Source organism: Sus scrofa, chromosome 8 (assembly GCF_000003025.6).
Source record: "Sus scrofa isolate TJ Tabasco breed Duroc chromosome 8, Sscrofa11.1, whole genome shotgun sequence".
Taxonomy (NCBI): Eukaryota; Metazoa; Chordata; class Mammalia; order Artiodactyla; family Suidae; genus Sus; species Sus scrofa.
Genome location: NC_010450.4, coordinates 101,405,486 through 101,423,670, shown reverse-complemented (window position 1 = coordinate 101,423,670; position 18,185 = coordinate 101,405,486). Strand labels below are relative to the sequence as shown.

General features: G+C 40.4%; 1 protein-coding gene across 3 annotated transcripts in view; it reads left to right on the top strand.

The window, feature by feature from the left end:
• The window catches only part of BBS12 (Bardet-Biedl syndrome 12), an 80,527-nt gene that overhangs the window by 11,747 nt on the left and 50,595 nt on the right, over positions 1 to 18,185 (top strand). For 2 of the 3 annotated variants that reach the window (XM_021100697.1, XM_005658913.3), the window contains exon 3: positions 491 to 8,046. The exons of the other annotated variant lie outside the window; for it this stretch is intronic. In XM_021100697.1, coding sequence (XP_020956356.1) covers positions 501 to 2,645 — 2,145 coding nt within the window. In that variant the 5' untranslated portion in view covers positions 491 to 500 and the 3' untranslated portion in view covers positions 2,646 to 8,046. Of the gene's footprint in view, positions 1 to 490; positions 8,047 to 18,185 lie in introns of those variants that run through there. 3 annotated transcript variants of the gene reach the window in all.

Here is an 18,185-nt window from a genome sequence, read left to right as displayed (position 1 = left end):
TTATAGATAGGATCAGGCTCAACATGGCACATCCTGCCCTTCTTGATCCAACTCCTTTTCTCTTCTAAAGCTTCATCCGCTACTATTCCTCACTACTTGCTTTATAGTCCCGTGAAACTAAATGACTTGTATTACCCTAATATACTGTGGCTTTTTTCACATATGTGTATTTACTACTGCCTCCTTCAACTTGCTCATTGTTTCAAATTATTCTTCAAGATTCATTTCGGATGTCGCATTCCTCTGGAAACACTGCTTTCCTGGGTGATCCACTTCCCCTGTTGGATGAAGTGTTCCTCCTGCACACACCCATATCTTTATCATTAATACCGTTATAATACTGTATCACTGCACTGACCGTATGTAATGGAAACTACATATACCAGAAGCTTCTCAAAGGCAGGAACTATATCTTATTTGTCTTTTCTAAGCATCTTTTATAACCATGAATTACCCTGAATAAAGTTCCAAGTTTTAATTTTATTTGCAGATGATGATTCATGGTGATGGCTTGCAGGGTCATAAACAAAAGAAGGCACATGGGACTTCAACAACTTTCATCATTTGCAGAAACAGGAAGAACTTTCCTAGGCCCAGTAAAATCCTCCAAATTTATTCAAGATGAAGAGTGTCACGAAAGTGTGTTAATCAGTTCAGCAGTAAGGCTTCTTGAAAATTTGGATTTAACCAATGCAGTGGGACAACTTCTCAATGAAGCAGTTCAAGCACAAAATAACATGTACAGAACTGGAACCAGTACTCTCTTGTTTCTTGTTGGTGCATGGAGCCGTGCTGCTGAAGAATGTCTTCATTTGGGTGTCCCCATTTCATTGGTAGTGTCTGTAATGTCAGAAGGCTTGAACTCTTGCATTGAAGAGGTCGTTTCCCTTCACGTGCCTATCCGCAATGTATTTGACCTTACAGACAACACGAAGACATTTTCTGGTCTTGAAACATTCAATGTCAGCTTGTTCCCTTTTCTACAAATCCCTTCAGGTACTGGCTTGAGGCAGGAAGAGCATGATCTCAAAGACGTTACCTCTCAGTCCTTGGCTGTCTGCAGTCTTTCTGGGAGACCTGTTAAATCACCTAAACTCTTTAGGCCTCAGGCTAAGGTCAAAACAGATAAAAACACATCACAAACTCCTCAGGTTCTGAAAAACAGTCTGCTTGCTGACACCCGCTGCAGAAAGTCAGTCCTAACCCACAGTAGACATTTTAGTAGCAGAGATGATAATCAGTGGATAAGCAAACCAGATGGATTTCTAGAGCAACGTGGTGCAGCTGCTCCTAAGACTTACAGATGTGATGAGTTGGTAGAGTTGGAGGTGGGTTTGAGTCACGGAGATCACAGCAGCATGAAACTGGTGGATGAAGCAGTACGGCTGCAGTGTCAGAGCTCAGGAATGCAGCATGGCAGCAGTTCAAGGCCATTTCTGTTGGACATTTCAAGAATCTTCACTTGGTGCTTACCAGGTTTACCTGAAACTTTTTCTTGCGTCTGTCCAGGATATATCACTGTTGTATCAATAACTAGTACCGCTGTGATCAAGGAATTGCAGCATCAGCCTACCCGGGTAGTTCTCATTGAGGGTGACCTCACAGAGAATTATCGTCACCTAGGATTTAACCAGTCTACAAATATTGTCACAGTATCAGAAAGCACAAAGTTTCAGCAAGATAGTCTAGAAGAACTATGGACAAGTCATGTTTTACAGGTATTAATCAGGTTCAACGTGAACCTTGTCCTGGCACAAGGAAGTGTATCTGAGCGCTTAATTGAAAAATGCACACAAAGTAAGCGGCTGGTAATTGGGTCAGTGAATAGCAATGTGATGCAGGCTTTTGCAGAGGCTTCAGGAGCAGTGCCAGTGGCCTATGTTACACAAGTGAATGAAAACTGTGTGGGCAGTGGGGTCTATGTGACCTTCTGGAGAAACGTTCCCTTCAGTGCTTCAGTGCAGATCCAAAGAATAGCAATCATGTTAAAAACAGAGGGAATGAATTTGGTGACAGTAGTGCTGACTAGCCCAATCCCTGCCCAGATGCAAGCCAAAGAAGATAGGTTCTGGACTTGTGCCTATCGCCTGCATTGTGCTCTAAAAGAGCAGAAGGTCTTCCTCGGAGGGGGCACAGTTGAATTTTTATGTCTTAGCCATCTTCAAATTCTTGCAGAGCGATCTCTGCATAAAGGAAACCAAGGCTGTTCAGAATGGCTTCGTAATACTTCCTCTTGGCTGGCCTCATCTGTGGCACTATACAGACCAACTGTGCTTAAATGCCTGGCAAATGGATGGCACAGGTACCTTTCAACTCTCCTATGTAATACTGCCAGTTACTCATCAGAATGTGAAGCCAGCACATTGATTCAGCAGCATCTGCAAAATGCAGTAGACTCTGGCTCTCCTTTGTCTTACATCTTGAATGAATATACTAAACTAAATAGTGGAATTTTTAATTCAGGCATTTCAGATAAACTAGAAGAGATTCCAAGAGTTTATGACATTGTTACACCAAAGATTGAGGCATGGCGCCGAGCTTTGGATTTAGTACTGTTAGTACTTCAGACAGACAGTGAAATTATTACTGGACTTGGACATACACAGATAAATTCACAGGAATCAGAGGGCTTTTTATTTTTGTAGTATTACTGGCTAAGACTTCGGAAAATAATCTTGATAACTTATCATGCTAACAATAAGTTTTCTAGTAGCCAGGTCTTAGTATATAAAATGCCAGCTTTTACCAAGAAGAAAATAGGGAGTTCCCGTCGTGGCGCAGTGGTTAACAAATCCGACTAGGAACCATGAGGTTGCGGGTTCGATCCCCACCCTTGCTCAGTGGGTTAACGATCCAGCGTTGCCATGAGCTGTGGTGTAGGTTGCAGACGCGGCTCGGATCCCGCGTTGCTGTGGCTCCGGCATAGGCTGGCAGCTACAGCTCTGATTCGACCCCCAGCCTGGGAACCTCCATATGCCACAGGAGCGGCCCAAAGAAATAGCAAAAAGACAAAAAAAAAAAATAATTGATATTTATCAAATAACTGTACAGTGTCTGAGACTTCACCCTACTTGTAATCTAGCAAGTTAGCCTGTTACTATTTCTTGCAGTGCAGAAGAATATTCAAGATGCTTGGATCAGAGACAAAAGACTTTCATTATTCACAGCAAAAGCAGTAGCCAGAGCTTCAGGTTGCTTTGTATCAGTTCCCCATTTCTCTGAGTCCCACAAGAGCAACGCCAAGGGCCAATGATGGAAGCCTACACATGCTGTGTGTTGTGTTCCAGAAGAGGAACACTGAGCTTTGGGTACCCTCTGCTTCTCTCATAAGCAGAAACAATCCGGTTCTTTGTTCAGGGTAGTTGTTACCTCATGCCTCAGGGTTGCTCAGTACACGCAACCCAGAGACACAGACTGGGTAAGGATAGGTCATGGCCTACTGAGAAGATGCCATGACTGAGATAGGTCATGACATGCAGTGTCACTCACAACCCATAATGGATAGCCTCTTCTGGCAGTTTATTCCTCAGCCTGCATGTTCTTGACCAGTCTTGAATGTTCATGTGAGTATGCCACTCTGTTGGCCACTGTAATTAATCTGGCAAGCAGTTTGCTTAGTCAGTTCCAAGTCCATTCAGTTGGTCTCATATAGCAACTAAATTAAGGCTACTGAAGCAGACTCTGAGCAGCAGGATGAAGCCAGTCTGCAGTGACTCTCAGTCAGGTCCCCCAGTGTCCTAAATTTAGTCACATGTAAATTCCAGGAGAGGATCAATAGGTCTGTTTATTAGCCAAAATGTAGTCCAACACCAATTTATTATCCATTATGAATCATGCAAGGGAGCTTTGACTGACTTGCTAATCTTTGTTGTCATTGCCAAAATTATAGGAGGCAGTAGATGGGCCAAAATGCAACTCCCGTCTGTAGTGGAGAGAACTTTGTGGCCCATTTTCCCTACATACAGACACATAACCCCAACAGGCCCAGGTCACTGTATCTCAGGATTTGTTGTTAAGTCTGATTTGAATCACCATTGTATCAATTTGATTAAGTCCCATAGGTCGTGTCATCCAGTAGTTGCAGCCTCAGTTTCCATACATGGCCAAATGTAAGACCACACCAACACTAGGAGAAACATATCAGTTGGGTTGAAACAAAGTTGTCCTGCTTCCTATGTATGTGCATGTTCACATCTGGGAGCTGCCATTAATGGCACGTCCTGCCTCCAATGCTGGAAACGAGTCTTACTAAGTATTCAGCCTCCTTTATGATGGTGGGTGGTCAGGGAAACAGCATCTCTTTTTTTGACTTCCAGAAGGACTGAGTGCTATGAATCTCTCCAGATGGTCTCAAGGAACTTTACTTGGCAAACAGTGTTGTGAATTTTGTTTGGGTTTATGAGTCACTCCTGTTGGTAGAGGTAGATAACACTACAGCCAGGAAACTAATGGTCCCAGTCAGGGTCATTGAGACAGGCTACTAACTTGTCAACCACCAGAACATCTGCTTGTCATCTCTATAGCGAACACTTGAGGCATCAGCGCATAGAGGCGCTCACTCTAAATCCTAGCCTCTGAATGGGTTAGGATAGCTTAGGGCATGGTGGTGGATGGTATGAAGTTTGTCTCATTTCTCTCCTTATAGCAATACCCTGAGAAAGAGGATCACTTCTGGCACTTTGTGAGCATTTAAGTTTAAGCATACAACCACCTTGATACCAGTTTATATTTTCATAGCAAGAGTTCATTGAATTGGGCCATTGGGCCCCACACACAGGGTCACTTTTTTTCTTTATCGCACGATTTGCTCCAATCCTGTTCATTTACTTTAGTCACTCCTCCCCGCACCTCCCTCCCCAGTGGAAACATGGACCAAGAAACTTAATACTTTCACAGTAGGGGCTTTAATAGCCACTGAGGCATGGTCTTCCTGGCTGGTAGCTAGGAAGGAGCAGAGGGAGGGAAGCAGGCAAGGAGGGGCTTAGTTTTTTGGTTCTTCATTTCAGTATTGATGCCATCTTCTCCCCTCCCATCCCAGGCTCCAGGGATTTTTCTTTTTGCCCTCTACACACCACTGTGTCTCCTCAGCCCTGCAGTCCTGGGTACCTTTGGCCACCCTCTGGTCAGTGCCCACTTCCCTGGGTGGGATGGTCACTTGGGCACCTGTATCTAGCAGAACTATAAAAGTGAGTCACTTTCTTCCCCCAAGTGCCCCATCACGCTTGGTTTTTTCCTTTCAGCAGCTGAGGTCAGGGGGGAGGACGAAGGAGGTATTAAGTGTAGGGGGAGAGAATGGCTCCGTCCCAGCAAGCAGCGCTTGTGTTAACTTTTGGTTTTGATCAGCTGCCCAACTATTGCCCAAAAAAACTTGTATTTATGGTCTACTCAGAGTAGTATTTCCTCATCGCTGACAGCATTTCTTTCTGCTTTGGGGACCGCTTGTCTTAGCAGCCACAGCTAGTTTCTCCTCAGCTAGTGCAGGCGGGCACACCGCCTTGCTGTCGTGTTCAGTCTTCCTCCCCCAACCCAAGGCAAGTGAGCAACAACCAAGGCACTGTTTGGGTGGCTTGTTTTAATGCTATGGCACCGTTTGGGTGGCTTGTTTTAATGCTGTCTTTCATACTTAGTCTCCAAGTGTTCATTAGCAGGTAAACAGTAGGAGGCCTGCATCCCCTCCCGTCTTCCCGCTACTTGAGCGAAAGCCAAAGTGAAAACTCTTGGAGCCACAAGTCATATCTCTTAACCCAGCCTACCAGGGCTCTCATCTTCTCCAGAGAACCATGGCTCTCTCAAGTCAAAACTGGCAAGAACTAGGCAGGCTCTCAGGTGTTGGCCAGTTTACAAGCTCACAAGTTAGCCTGTTAAAATTTCATGAGATATTGGCAGAAGACTCAAGACAAAGACTTTATAAAAGTAACCAGAGCTTCCTGTTGGTTTATGTTGGTCCCCGGTATTCCCAAGTCCCACAGGGCTGACATAAAAAGTCCATGATGAATGCCTGCACAGACAGTAAGTTTGTGTTACAGGAGAGGAACACTGAGCTTAGGCAATACCCAGCTTTTATAATAAGCACGAGCAAGCCTATTCTTTATCTGGAGAAAGATGGAACATCATCATCATTCAAGGGTGCTCACTGCAAACAGAGCCTTGAGAAATGCCCTGGAAAAGAGAACTCAGTACCCACCAAGAACATGCAGGGATTCCTGAGCCAGAAATTAAACATTATAGGGCCTCAATTATGTGTGAAGTTTTGGGAATTGAATATTAGCAGAGCTCTGATAAATTAATAGTTGTAAGTTACCGATTATCTACCATGTTCCAGGTAACATTCAAAGTTCTTTATGTGTTTAATTTGTTAAGAGTCACCACAACAAAGTACCACATACTAGGTGGCTTAAACAACAAAAATTGATTTTCTCACAATTCTGGAAGCTGGAAGTCTGCGATCAAGATGTGGGTAGGGCTGGTTTCTTTTGAGGCCTCTTTCCTTAATTTGAAGATGACTGTCTTCTCCCTGGGTCTTCACAAGGTCTTTCTCTGTACCTTTGTCCAAATTCCCTCTTCTTGTAAGGACACCAGTCATATTGGATTAAGGCTCACCCTCATGACCTCGTTTTAACTTAATTGCCTTTTAAAGGACCCTTTCTCCAAATACAGTCACATTTTGAGGTGCTAGGGTTTAGGACTTCAGCAAATGAATTGGGAGAGGGACGCAATTCAGCTAATAACACATATGTAGTCTCAGTCTTTGCAACATCTATTCCCTCCACTCTGTAGATGAGGAAATGAGCTTAGTAAGGTTAAGAAACTTGCCCAAAGTCTCAGAGATACTAGGTAATAGAGCTGGCATTTGAACTAAGGTTTTATCTAGCTCCAAAGTCTGTATTTCTAAACATTAATTGTTATGTGAAGCACTTTCTTCCTGCAAGGTAACAACAAAACAAGAAAAGAGAATGCCTGGTTTATTTACAAGACTAATTTAAATGTATTAGAAAATATAAATTTATTATCCTCATGTTTGGGTAAAAGAATATCATTGTGGGGTTTGTCTTATATGTGATAACCTGCGAACTTTGCACAGATGTCATTTCAATTGTACATACTGTCATTGTTCAAAGAATAACAAAATTGAGTGTAGAACTGTTTTTAAAAATATTTTCTTTTCCTTGAGTAGATACTGATTTTTTCTCCCTCTGTATACTATTAACACTTAGTTTTTGTTAAAATATTTTGAAGATTATGAATGCCACTGATATTAACATAGGTGTTCAGCTCACTATATAGATTTTTTTTTGCTAAGCTAGTATTTGCATGTATTTATACTCTTAAGTACTGAGTACATCTTTTAATTTTACTTTGAATATTTTACTTTGAAACTAGAAGTCTCACTCTAATAGAGGTTTTGTAAGTTTGTTTTGTTTCCAGATTAAAAAAAAAAAACAAAACTTTGTATTATCATGTGGTTTATCAGCTATTTTTCTAAATCTTACAATCATAAGAAATATCTTTAAATTTTAATTACTCAAGGAACACTTCTGTCCTTGTAAACTGAGGACAGTCCCTTGGATAAACTTAATTCATCTAAGTAAGTGAAGTTTTTAAGAAACCCTATCTACAAGCAGGTATAGACATTTTTTAAAAGACCAGTGTTGACATCTTTGTAAGACCAGTCTACCTCTTGAAAAATTGTAGATTACAAAGAGGTTTGCAGTTATCCTGCATCCATATTATAGCTCATTTTCCCAAAGATAAATAACTTCTCCTGGACCAGGGGTTAACTAGTTCTTCAAAAAATAATACTTAATTCTAGGAATTCCTGTTGTGGCTCAGTAGTAATAAACCCGACTAGTATCCATGAGGATGTGGGTTCAATCTCTGGCCTTGCTCAGTGGGTTAAGGATCAGGCATTGCTGAGAGCTGTCGTATAGGTCACAGAAGCAGCTTGGATCCCAAGTTGCTGTGGCTGTGGCATAGGCCAGCACCTGTAGCTCTGATTTGACCCCTAACCTGGGGAACTTCCATATGCTGCAGTTGCAGCCCTAAAAAGCAAAAAAAAAAAAAAAAGGAAATTCTGGCAATGGAATTCCTACATATTCCAGAATATGGGCAGGTGTGCCTCCCCACCTAGAGGCTGGATAGATGCAGGATCAGCAGAAAAGAAGTGGGAAGCAGGAAGGGTGAAGGGGTTACTGTGAGGGGTCATTGTGAGCTACAGTCCCCCAAATTGCTAATAAGTACTTCCAAAGGAAATGAAAAATAAATGGAAAAAAGCGTAATCCAGTTTGAGAACTAGCCTATAGGTATCACATTCTGGGTGAGTGTAAAACAACCAACAAAAAACAAAACTTAACCCCAAATCTATGTGTTTATGTTGTCAATCTGAAATAAACAGATATTTATCAGCAAAGATGTGTTTATTCAGATCAGCAGAGAACTGCAGTTCAGGGTCTGCAACCATGGCGAGCCACGTGCAAGTCCGTCCCCACATGGCAAGGGTAAGAGAGGACGTCCATAGGGAGGAGAACAAAGTTGGGAGGGTTATAGAAAAACAACCCATGGCTTTTCATTGCTGAGTCCTTGCCAGGAAAGAAGTTGAGAGAAGAAGAGTTTCTCAACTCTATTTAATTGAGAATTATGTATTAATTTTTTTTTACATAGTGGATGTAGGACAATTGATATTCCTGTGATGATCTAAACAGCTCTGAAGCATAATCAGAAATATTCAGCATGTGCTGTTAACCAAGCAAAGAGCTTATGTGCCTGTGGCACAGAAAGCCAAACTGGCAACAAGAGTTTTCAGCAAAGTAAGGATTTCTTGCAGGGCACCAAACAAGGCAGTGGGAGGCAAGCCTCAGATCCTCTCCAGCTTGGTCTTTGAGTTAGTTTTTAAGGGGGTAGAACAAAGATATTGGGATTAATTATTGTCTTCTGTCTTTTTTTTTTTTTTTTTGTCTTTTTAGGGCCACACCCATGGCACATGGAAGGGCCCAGGCTAGGGGTTGAATCAGAGCCGTAGCCCCCAGCCTATGCCACAACCACAGCAATGCCAGATCAGAGCTGCATCCATGACCTATGCTGTAGCTTGTGGCAATGCCAGATCCTTAACCCACTAAGTAAGGCCAGGGATTGAACCTGCATCCTCATGGGTACTAGTCAAGTTCTTAACCTGCTGAGCCACAGTGGGAACTCCTCTATGACATTCCTTAATTAATAATTTGGGGAGTCTAGATGTCTCTGGTTTATGATTCTCTGGCCAGGTGGTCTGTGGCTTGGGGGTCTGTTAGCTCGTCTTGTCCTGGAGAAACAACTTGAGTTTTCTCATTAATGATGGTAACTAGAGTTCCTGCTGTAGTGCAGAGGAAATGAATCCGGCTAGTGTCCATGAGGATGTAGATTCAATTCCTGGCCCTGTTCAGTGGGTTCAGGAACCAGCATTGCCGTGAGCTATAGGTCACAACTCACGATGTAGGTCACAGATGCGGCTCAGATCCATCATTGCTGTGGCTGTGGTGTAGGCCAGCTGCTGTAGCTCTGATTTGACATCTAGCCTGGGAACTTCCATATGCCACGGGTGTGGCCCTTAAAAAAAAAGATGATATCTATAATAGTGAGTTTAAGTCCATTTAATGATATTATCAACAATAGTAATTTTAGTCATCTGACTCTGGTTGATTAATGTTCAGTTAGCACAGGATTGAGGTCAGAGGGCATAAGAACAGGAATAAAGTTTTAGAGAGATTAATCTTAAACCTAGTAAGGGAACTTTGTTTTAGGGGCGCTCAGTTTCAATGCTTTCTTCCAGGAAAACTGAGTTACACTCTGAGGGGAAAAAATGTTGGAAGCAAGTAAAACAAAGCAAAACAGGAACATCTGGAATAAGGGAGAGGGAAGAGTTACATTGGGAATGGTAAAACAATGTCATTTTGTATTAGACTGGGTGGTCGGTAGACTCAGAGGAATAAGCTCTGAAAATAAATGTGACCTTGAAGGCAAGGTCCATAGACCTTTCGGAAACAGCTGGAGGTCGAAAATCTTCCGAACCAGATTTAGCTTTGACAGGCAGAGAAGGGCTACACAGAAAGGCTGTGCCAACAACTGGAATGCCAATCTAGTACAACCTTGCTTAATCTGGGGTTTGAAGGGAAAAGTAGAAACTCATACTTTCTTAGCATCTTTCTTGACCATGTTCCTCCTCCCTGGTCCAGTTTGGTTGCCCCCTCCTATGTTTTCTCAGCAACCTATTCATAGACCTACCACATACCTCGCTCTGTCGCCTATTTACTTGTCTCCCTCAGTGGACTGACTAGGCTCCTTGCGGGTATAGACCTTGTCGGATCATTTTGTATCTCCAGGTTCAGGGGAATCAGGCGCTGGTATTTTGAAGGGCTCCCCACTGACTGGAATGTACAGCCAGGATTGAGAACACTGACATAACAGCGTGATTTTTTCCCCTTATTCAGTGGCCCTCAATCCCTGGCTGCACACTATTATCACCTGGAGAGCTTTTGGACAACTCAGAAGCCCTATAGTTGAGGCTGCGTATCTGGACTTTTTAAGGCTCCACATATCATTATTGCGAGCAGCTAGGATTGATCATCACTTCTGTAACTTAAACAGAATATGAAGATATTAGATAGATTATGAAAATGTCTTTTTCATACAAATTAACTCTAGCTTTCCATGGGAAAACTATGAACTCATACGTTCAGGGGGAATACACAGTTGCAACTTTGCAAAAAACTTTAAAAATCATGCACTTAGCTCCAGGCTGTGGAGGATAAAGTAGGAAAAAGGCACAGCATTAAGAAGGAATAAGGGGAGTTCCCGTTGTGGAGCAGCAGAAAAGAATCCGACTAGGAAACCATGAGGTTGTGGGTGCGATCCCCGGCCTTTGCTCATTGGGTTAAGGATCCGGCGTTGCTGTAAGCTGTGGTGTGGGTTGCAGATGCGGCTCGGATCCCGCATTGCTGTGGCTCTGGTGTAGGCTGGCAGCTACAGCTCTGATTTGACCCTAGCCTGGGAACCTCCATATGCCTCAGGTGCGGCCCTGAAAAGACAAAAAGACAAAAAAAAAAAAAAAAAAAAAAAAAAAAAAAAAAAAAAAAGTGGAATAAGGGAAAGTGGCAGATCTTCATACATTATTGTATATGAAACAGCTGGAATTCCTAAAATATCAGATATAACTTTAACTCTGCAATCATCTAAAGAAGGATTGCTCCTTGCAAAGCATTGATCATAGATCATGGGTACCATTAGAGAGCATTTTTTCATGCCAAGTGATGGGGAACACTTTACAGGCACTAGCTTGCTTAATCATCACGGCAGTTCTGTGGGTCAAGCTCTGTTATTATCTTCTTTTTACAGATAAACTGAGACACAGAGTTTTGCCCAAAGTACACAGCTTTTTAGCGATTACAGTCTGGCAGTGGGACTCCAAAAACCCTACTGACCTCCAGTGGACTCTGAAGAGGGGCAGATGCAAAGAAAAGGAGGTCCATTGGGGTAGAAGAGGAGTGTATTAGAATTTCTACTTTTGCTTGTTTTTATCTTCTGTAGTTTTAATATTTACGTTTATAATTTACATATCAGTTTAGTAGGGTATATATTATTTATAAATAAGTAAATGTGCATAAATTGGGTCATACGATCAGAAAAATTTGAAGACCATTTCTCTAGAAGCTAGTGGGCACACAGATAACACATGGCAGAATAAGAGTCTGCTTTAGGGGGATTTCTAGTGGTGCAGCAAATTAAGGATTTGATGTTGTCACTGCAGCAGCTTGGGTCGCTGCTGTGGCACGAGTTCAATCCCTGTCCTAGAAACTTCCACATGCCGAGGGTGCAGCCAAAAATAAGAAAAAATTTTAAAAATTAAAATAAAAAAAATTAAATGAGTGGAAAGTAACCTAGGAGCAAATCTTCACTACAGGGTTAAAATCAGATGGATTTTGGTTAGCTCTATCTTCTTTGGTAGGTAATAACATTGAGACTTAAAAATGTAATATATTTTAGTGACATACTCTCAGATATTTCGAAATACTTTTCAGCCTAGTTTCTTTCTTACTTTCAAATGAGTTTTCACTTGTGACCACCTAGCAGGGTGGTTTTGTGGAGCTTTTTAAACAGCGTGGATCTTTATTTAGACTAAGGAATTTATTAACTCTGTTAGATTGACTCCTAGGGTAACAAAATCCCCTCCGTACAAAGCAGTGGGCATGCCTATTTGCCTGTGCTGCTGTGGCCTCAGTTTCAGGATCCTGGATTACGTCGTACAAACTCTAACTTTGCATCTGACTTTATCCTTGGCCAATTTGATTACATGTTCTGGCACCTCCCTTCTTCCTAAATACTTTTATTACCCTCCTTATATCCAGGCCCCATTCTTTTTTATCTTTAACTATGGTTTGTCTTTTCTTCTGCCCCATATTCACACTTTTATGCTGGGATTTTTTATTCTTAACACGAAATTATTTTTTCCATTATTCTTCAAGAGCATGTTTAAAAGGAAACTCTTGGTCTCTTTTTTCCCACACACCAAGGTAACCATTATTAATATTTGGAGTTTGGTTTTTCCCACACCCCTTTTGTATGGATGGATATAGACATGTTTTTCATAATCCATTGGTGGAATCATATGAAACACACTGCCATATAACCTACTTCTGTCAAGTAATATATCAAGAAATTTCCCCAGGGAGTTCCCGTCGTGGCGCAGTGGTTAACGAATCCGACTAGGAACCATGAGGTTGCGGGTTCGGTCCCTGCCCTTGCTCGGTGGGTTAACGATCCGGCGTTGCTGTGAGCTGTGGTGTAGGTTGCAGACGCGGCTCGGATCCCGCGTTGCTGTGGCTCTGGTGTAGGCTGGCGGCTACAGCTCTGATTCAACCCCTAGCCTGGGAACCTCCATATGCCGCGGGAGCGGCCCAAGAAATAGCAACAACAACAACAACAACAAAAAAGACAAAAGACAAAAAAAAAAAAAAAAAAAAGAATTTCCCCAGTATTAAGTAAAGTTCAGTAAAATAGTTTCAATGGCATCGTTATTCTAGCACAACAACCTACTATAATTTATTTAACCCATATCCAATCAGATATTTAGTTCATTTCCTGCTTGGGTACTATTATAAACAAGGCTATAAAAATGTATTTATAGCTGTATTTTTCCTCTTCATGATTATATCATTTGAATAATTCTTAAAGGTGGATATTGGCTCAGGAGGTAGATGGACATTTTGGCTTTTCTTACATATTTTTGCCAAATCGTTCTTCCAAAAGGCTCTGTAAGTGACAATGTCATTTCCACAGCCATTGTCAACACTGGATATTATTATTAAATCTTTGTTTGACTAATTTGGGTGAAAATGCAATCTCAGTTAACTTGATTATTACTATGGAAGAAAGAACAGTGATTTTTCTTTATATTTTTTAATGTTTTTAAAATGTTTATATTTTCTTTTGATTTTCTTCCTTTGGTGTTACATTTAGAAAGGTCTTCCCACTGCACAATTACTTTATGATCGTCTGTATAAACTTATAGTAATTTTAAGGTCTTATTCATCTTTTATATTTAAATATTTAATCCCTCTTGAATTTACGGTATTAGGTGATACAAGATTCTAAAAGAAATTTTTCTAAATTTCTAAATTTATCCAGTTGTCCCAACATCATTATAGTGTTTTTGTTGTCCACTCAGATATTTCTTAGCAGTGAAGAAGACATACCAACAGAAAAGGAAGATACCATGTTCTCAGTTGCTATAAAACATTTTCATGCCCTTTGTGATTATGGATTCAGTGTTCCATCTTTCTTTTCTGCTACTGTAGCACCATATACTACTGAAAAAAGAGTAGAAACTTGCACATTAACCTTGAGGAGAATGAAGGCAGGATCCCCTTATAAAAGTCCTTCTGTGCCATATGGAGAGCTTCTCACTCACACACTGAATTATTTTAAAACACTTTTGCTTCATCAGGGTCATCAGAGCTTTACTCTAAAAACTCTAAAACATTTCTTTCTTTTGACCTGTAGGTGGCAAACTTCCACTCTTATGCTCTTTCAAATCTTGGACCTGCCTGTTTAAAGTTCTCGAAAAGAAAATTGAGATTGTTTTGGTTTGGGTTAGTGTAGATATAAAGGTAAGGAGATTTAAAGTAAAAGAGCAGTAAAAGTAGAAGGCAGTTGTTTGGAAATTATTATCTGTTTTGAGATGGTCAGCCAACACCTCAGTCAGAGTCTTGGCTTTTCCATTAACTAGCTGGACTAGGGAAGGTGAGTCAAGTTCTCTTAGCCTCTGTGACCTCACCTTTAAATCTCAGAGTTCAGTGAGCTCGTCCCTATTATACTTTCCACCTCTAAAATGTATGGTTCTCATTACAAATTTAAATCCCTGACCAAATTTGAATGACAGTGAAACTCATTTGAAAGGGGGCTAGAATGTCCAAAATTGCTCCTTAAGAGATAATGAGAAAGACAGACATTTAATATGTGATGTATATAACACTGGGCCTTCAAAAATGGGCTAATAGATTCAAACCATTGTAGTGACTTATCTTATTGCAAACCAGGAATAATACAATAGAGTGAGATGATTTTTACAATGATATGAAAACAAATTAACTTAGATCTATTGTCAGTGCAGCAAAATCAGTAAATTACAATGAGTTCACAAGTAGAATGTAAAATATAAATCTGGAAGAAACCAGAATATAAAATATAAAACCCAAAGAAGCCAGAATAGTACAGTTATCCATTTTGTGGATAGGAGATAAATTAGTGGATATTGAAAAAAAGAACATCATGACAAGAAGAAGTAAATGTGACACACCATTACAGGCTTACTATTTTAAATGTATGAATATGTATAACCTGGGCAGCAGTTATGATATCCCTAAGTTAAATCTAGTAAGTGATATCAGAAGGTCCTCTGAAAATTTTGTTGTGCCCCCCAAACACTGAGTCTTTTGTATTTTTTCTTTCTTTTCACCACCATTTACTTCTCCAGTCATATTGCCTGCAGCTGATCTACCCATTCATATTAAGCACTTTATGGGTTTTTTAAAGTATTTTGTAAAGGCCTGAATAAGTTACAGAGGACAGGCTTCAGAACATGGAGTGCTGACCTTTCACTGTGTCCTCATTACGACTGATTTTCTTGCTTTTCCCCTTTCTCCCTCCCCTCTTCCTTAATAAAACCATCCCAAGTTTCAGGAAGAGTTCTCACATTCACCCTTGGCTGCAAACTTCCATTGTCCCCAAGGGGCAGTTCTTCCCAAAAGGCATATTAGTAAATAAAATTTTCTTCATCTAATTTCATCTCTAAGTTTGGCATTTAAATTCCGCTTAAAAAAGGTGAAACAATTTACACAAGAATATGTGACAAAGGCACAACTTGCTTCTATAATGTGGTATACAGCAAGGCCACTTTAAAACAGCATTGCACACTAGTTAGAACGGAAAATATGTGAAAGATAAAGCTCTATTGATGAACATGTGGGAAAGCATGCATTTATATACATTGCTAGAGAAAATGCAAATTGGCCCTGTTTTAAATTGTTCCTGTACAAAAATGTTAATAGTGGTATGATAAAAAATGGAAACCAAAAATTCCACAATGGGAAATATTTAGACAAGTGTATTAGTATGATGGAATGAGTACAGTACTGCTTTTTTTTAGTGTCGAAAATGCATTTTCCTGGAGTTCCCGTCGTGGCGCAGTGGTTAACGAATCCGACTAGGAACCATGAGGTTGTAGGTTCGATCCCTGGCCTTGCTCAATGGGAAAAGGATCTGGTGTTGCCATGAGCTGTGATGTAGGTCACAGGCTCGGCTCGGATCCCGTGTTGCTGTGGCTCTGGCGTAGGCCAACAGCAACAACTCCGATTAGACCCCTAGCCTGGGAACCTCCATATGCCGCGGGTGTGGCCCTGGAAAAGGCAAAAAAAAAAAAAAAAACAAAAAAAGAAGAAGAAGAAGAAAATGCATTTTCTTTCAACACATAGACAAGTTTATAAACAGTGACAAATTAAACAGAACTCAAGCTAATATTAACTATATGGCTATGTGAAAAGAATAACAATGATTGGAACTCAGAAGAATGTAAATAATTTCAATTCTTATTAACTTGTGTAGTTCCAATTTTTAGAAATGACTGTAATTCTAACTTCTATTCATAGTTATGCCTTTTTTTTTTTTTTTTTTTTTTTTTTTTTTTTTGTCTTTTAGGGCTGTGCCTGTGGCATATGGAGGTTCCCTGGCTAGGGGTCTAATCAGAGCTATTGCTGCCAGCCTACTCCAGAGCCACAGCAATGCCAGATCTGAGCCTTGTCTGTGACCTACACCACAGCTCACGGCAACGCCAGATCCTCAACCCACTGAGTGAGACCAGGGATCGAACCCACAACCTCATGGTTCCTAGTCAGATGAGCTTCCACTGCACCAAGACGGAAACTCCTATTATAGTTATTCTATCTTGTGTTGTATCTCTTTATACACTAAGACTAGTTATTCACATCTACTTGAGTTGATTCTAATAGTTTGAACCTCCTCCCAAAGATTTTTTCCTTTTAATATTTCTGTAAGTCCATTTTTTCCTAGTACATTAATTCTGTACAGGAATAAATTAGGTATCTTTAAAACTTTGTTAGTGTGTGACAGTCTAAAAAAATTTCTGACCAGAACTGCTCAGAACAGTCCAGGTTATGACAAAACAAGGAAAATCTGAGAAATAGGCATAGAGGAGCATCAGGAGACATGACGACTGACAGTAATGTGCTGTCCTGACTGGGACCCTGGAAGAGAAAAAAGGACATTAGGTGAAAACTCAGGAAATCAGAGTGAAGTATGACCTCAACAATTATGTATCAATATTGGTTCACTAATTTTAATAAATGTACCATACCAAAATAAGATGTTAATAATAGGGGAAACTAGATGTGGGGTGAATGGGAATTTTCTGGGCTATTTTCACAATTTTTATATATATCCAAAAATTAATTTTTTATTTAAAAAATATGTTAATACATTCAGACAACTTTAACATAATCTCATGTATTGAACTCATGCAATAAATAACAGAACCTCTTTTCTGTGAGTGCCCAGCTGATAAAATGAACAATTACGTGGTCAGTATCTATAATCAGGTGGTAGATTCAGAGAACACTTTAATAACAGAATAAAAAGAAGATACATTATTAAGAGCTGAGGAGGCAGAAAGTACTGTATAAAGCACTGTCCTGCCCCAAGTATACAAGTATGTATAAGCCGTCTCCCACAGGAGCAAAGGATAGGAATACATTACAAAGGCCCAATGCAAACTCTAGTTTTCTAACAAAATGTTCTTACCAAGCCTGTGAAGTTGTCGCTATTACACTTCAATATATAATGAAGTCTATTTCAAACTGTTTTGAGGTTTCTTGCATGATTTTTTTTTTCCTTTTCTATTTCGTTTGCCATTCTTCTTGGCAATTGCATCTTTTAAATTCCTCAATGTGTTTATCTGGTGATGTGAAGAAGATTCTTTGTACTCTGTCCACTACGAATGAAAAGCAAATTGGGAGTTTCACAGTCTGTTGACAACATTGAGACTGGTTTGATGCCTAAAAAAAGTAGACCTGTTTTCCTGTGTTAACCTCAGAACAGGAGGTAGAAAAGGCTACTTCCCAATAGATTTACATTTTGGACTAGTAGCAAAATAAAAGAAATGAGACAGATGTAATACATTTTTCTGCTCATCACTTAAATTATAGATTAGTTTCTTTTTTAAATATTAAAATCTTTTAAACTAGCGTCTGTGTTTTCTTAAGGCAGTAGAAACTAGTGTTGATGAGTCGTTTATTTGCTTAGAAATAATTATTGGTTTCCTGCAGCATTTCTTAAACTGTCTTGCAAGAATTACATGGGCTACTTGTCAAAATGCAGATTCCCAGACCCTCCCTCTCAAGATACTAATTCATTGTGCCTGAGGGCTCAAGAGAATCTGTTTTTGTTGTTGTTGCTTTTGCTTTTTAGGGCCGTTCTCATGGCACATGGAAGTTCCCAGGCCAGAGGCGAATCAGAGCTGCAACTTCTGGCCTACAACACAGATCCAACCAGATCCAAGCCGTGTCTTTAACCTACACCACAGCTCATGGCAACGCCAGATCCTTAACCCACTGAGCAAGGTAAGGGATTGAACCCACATCCTCAGG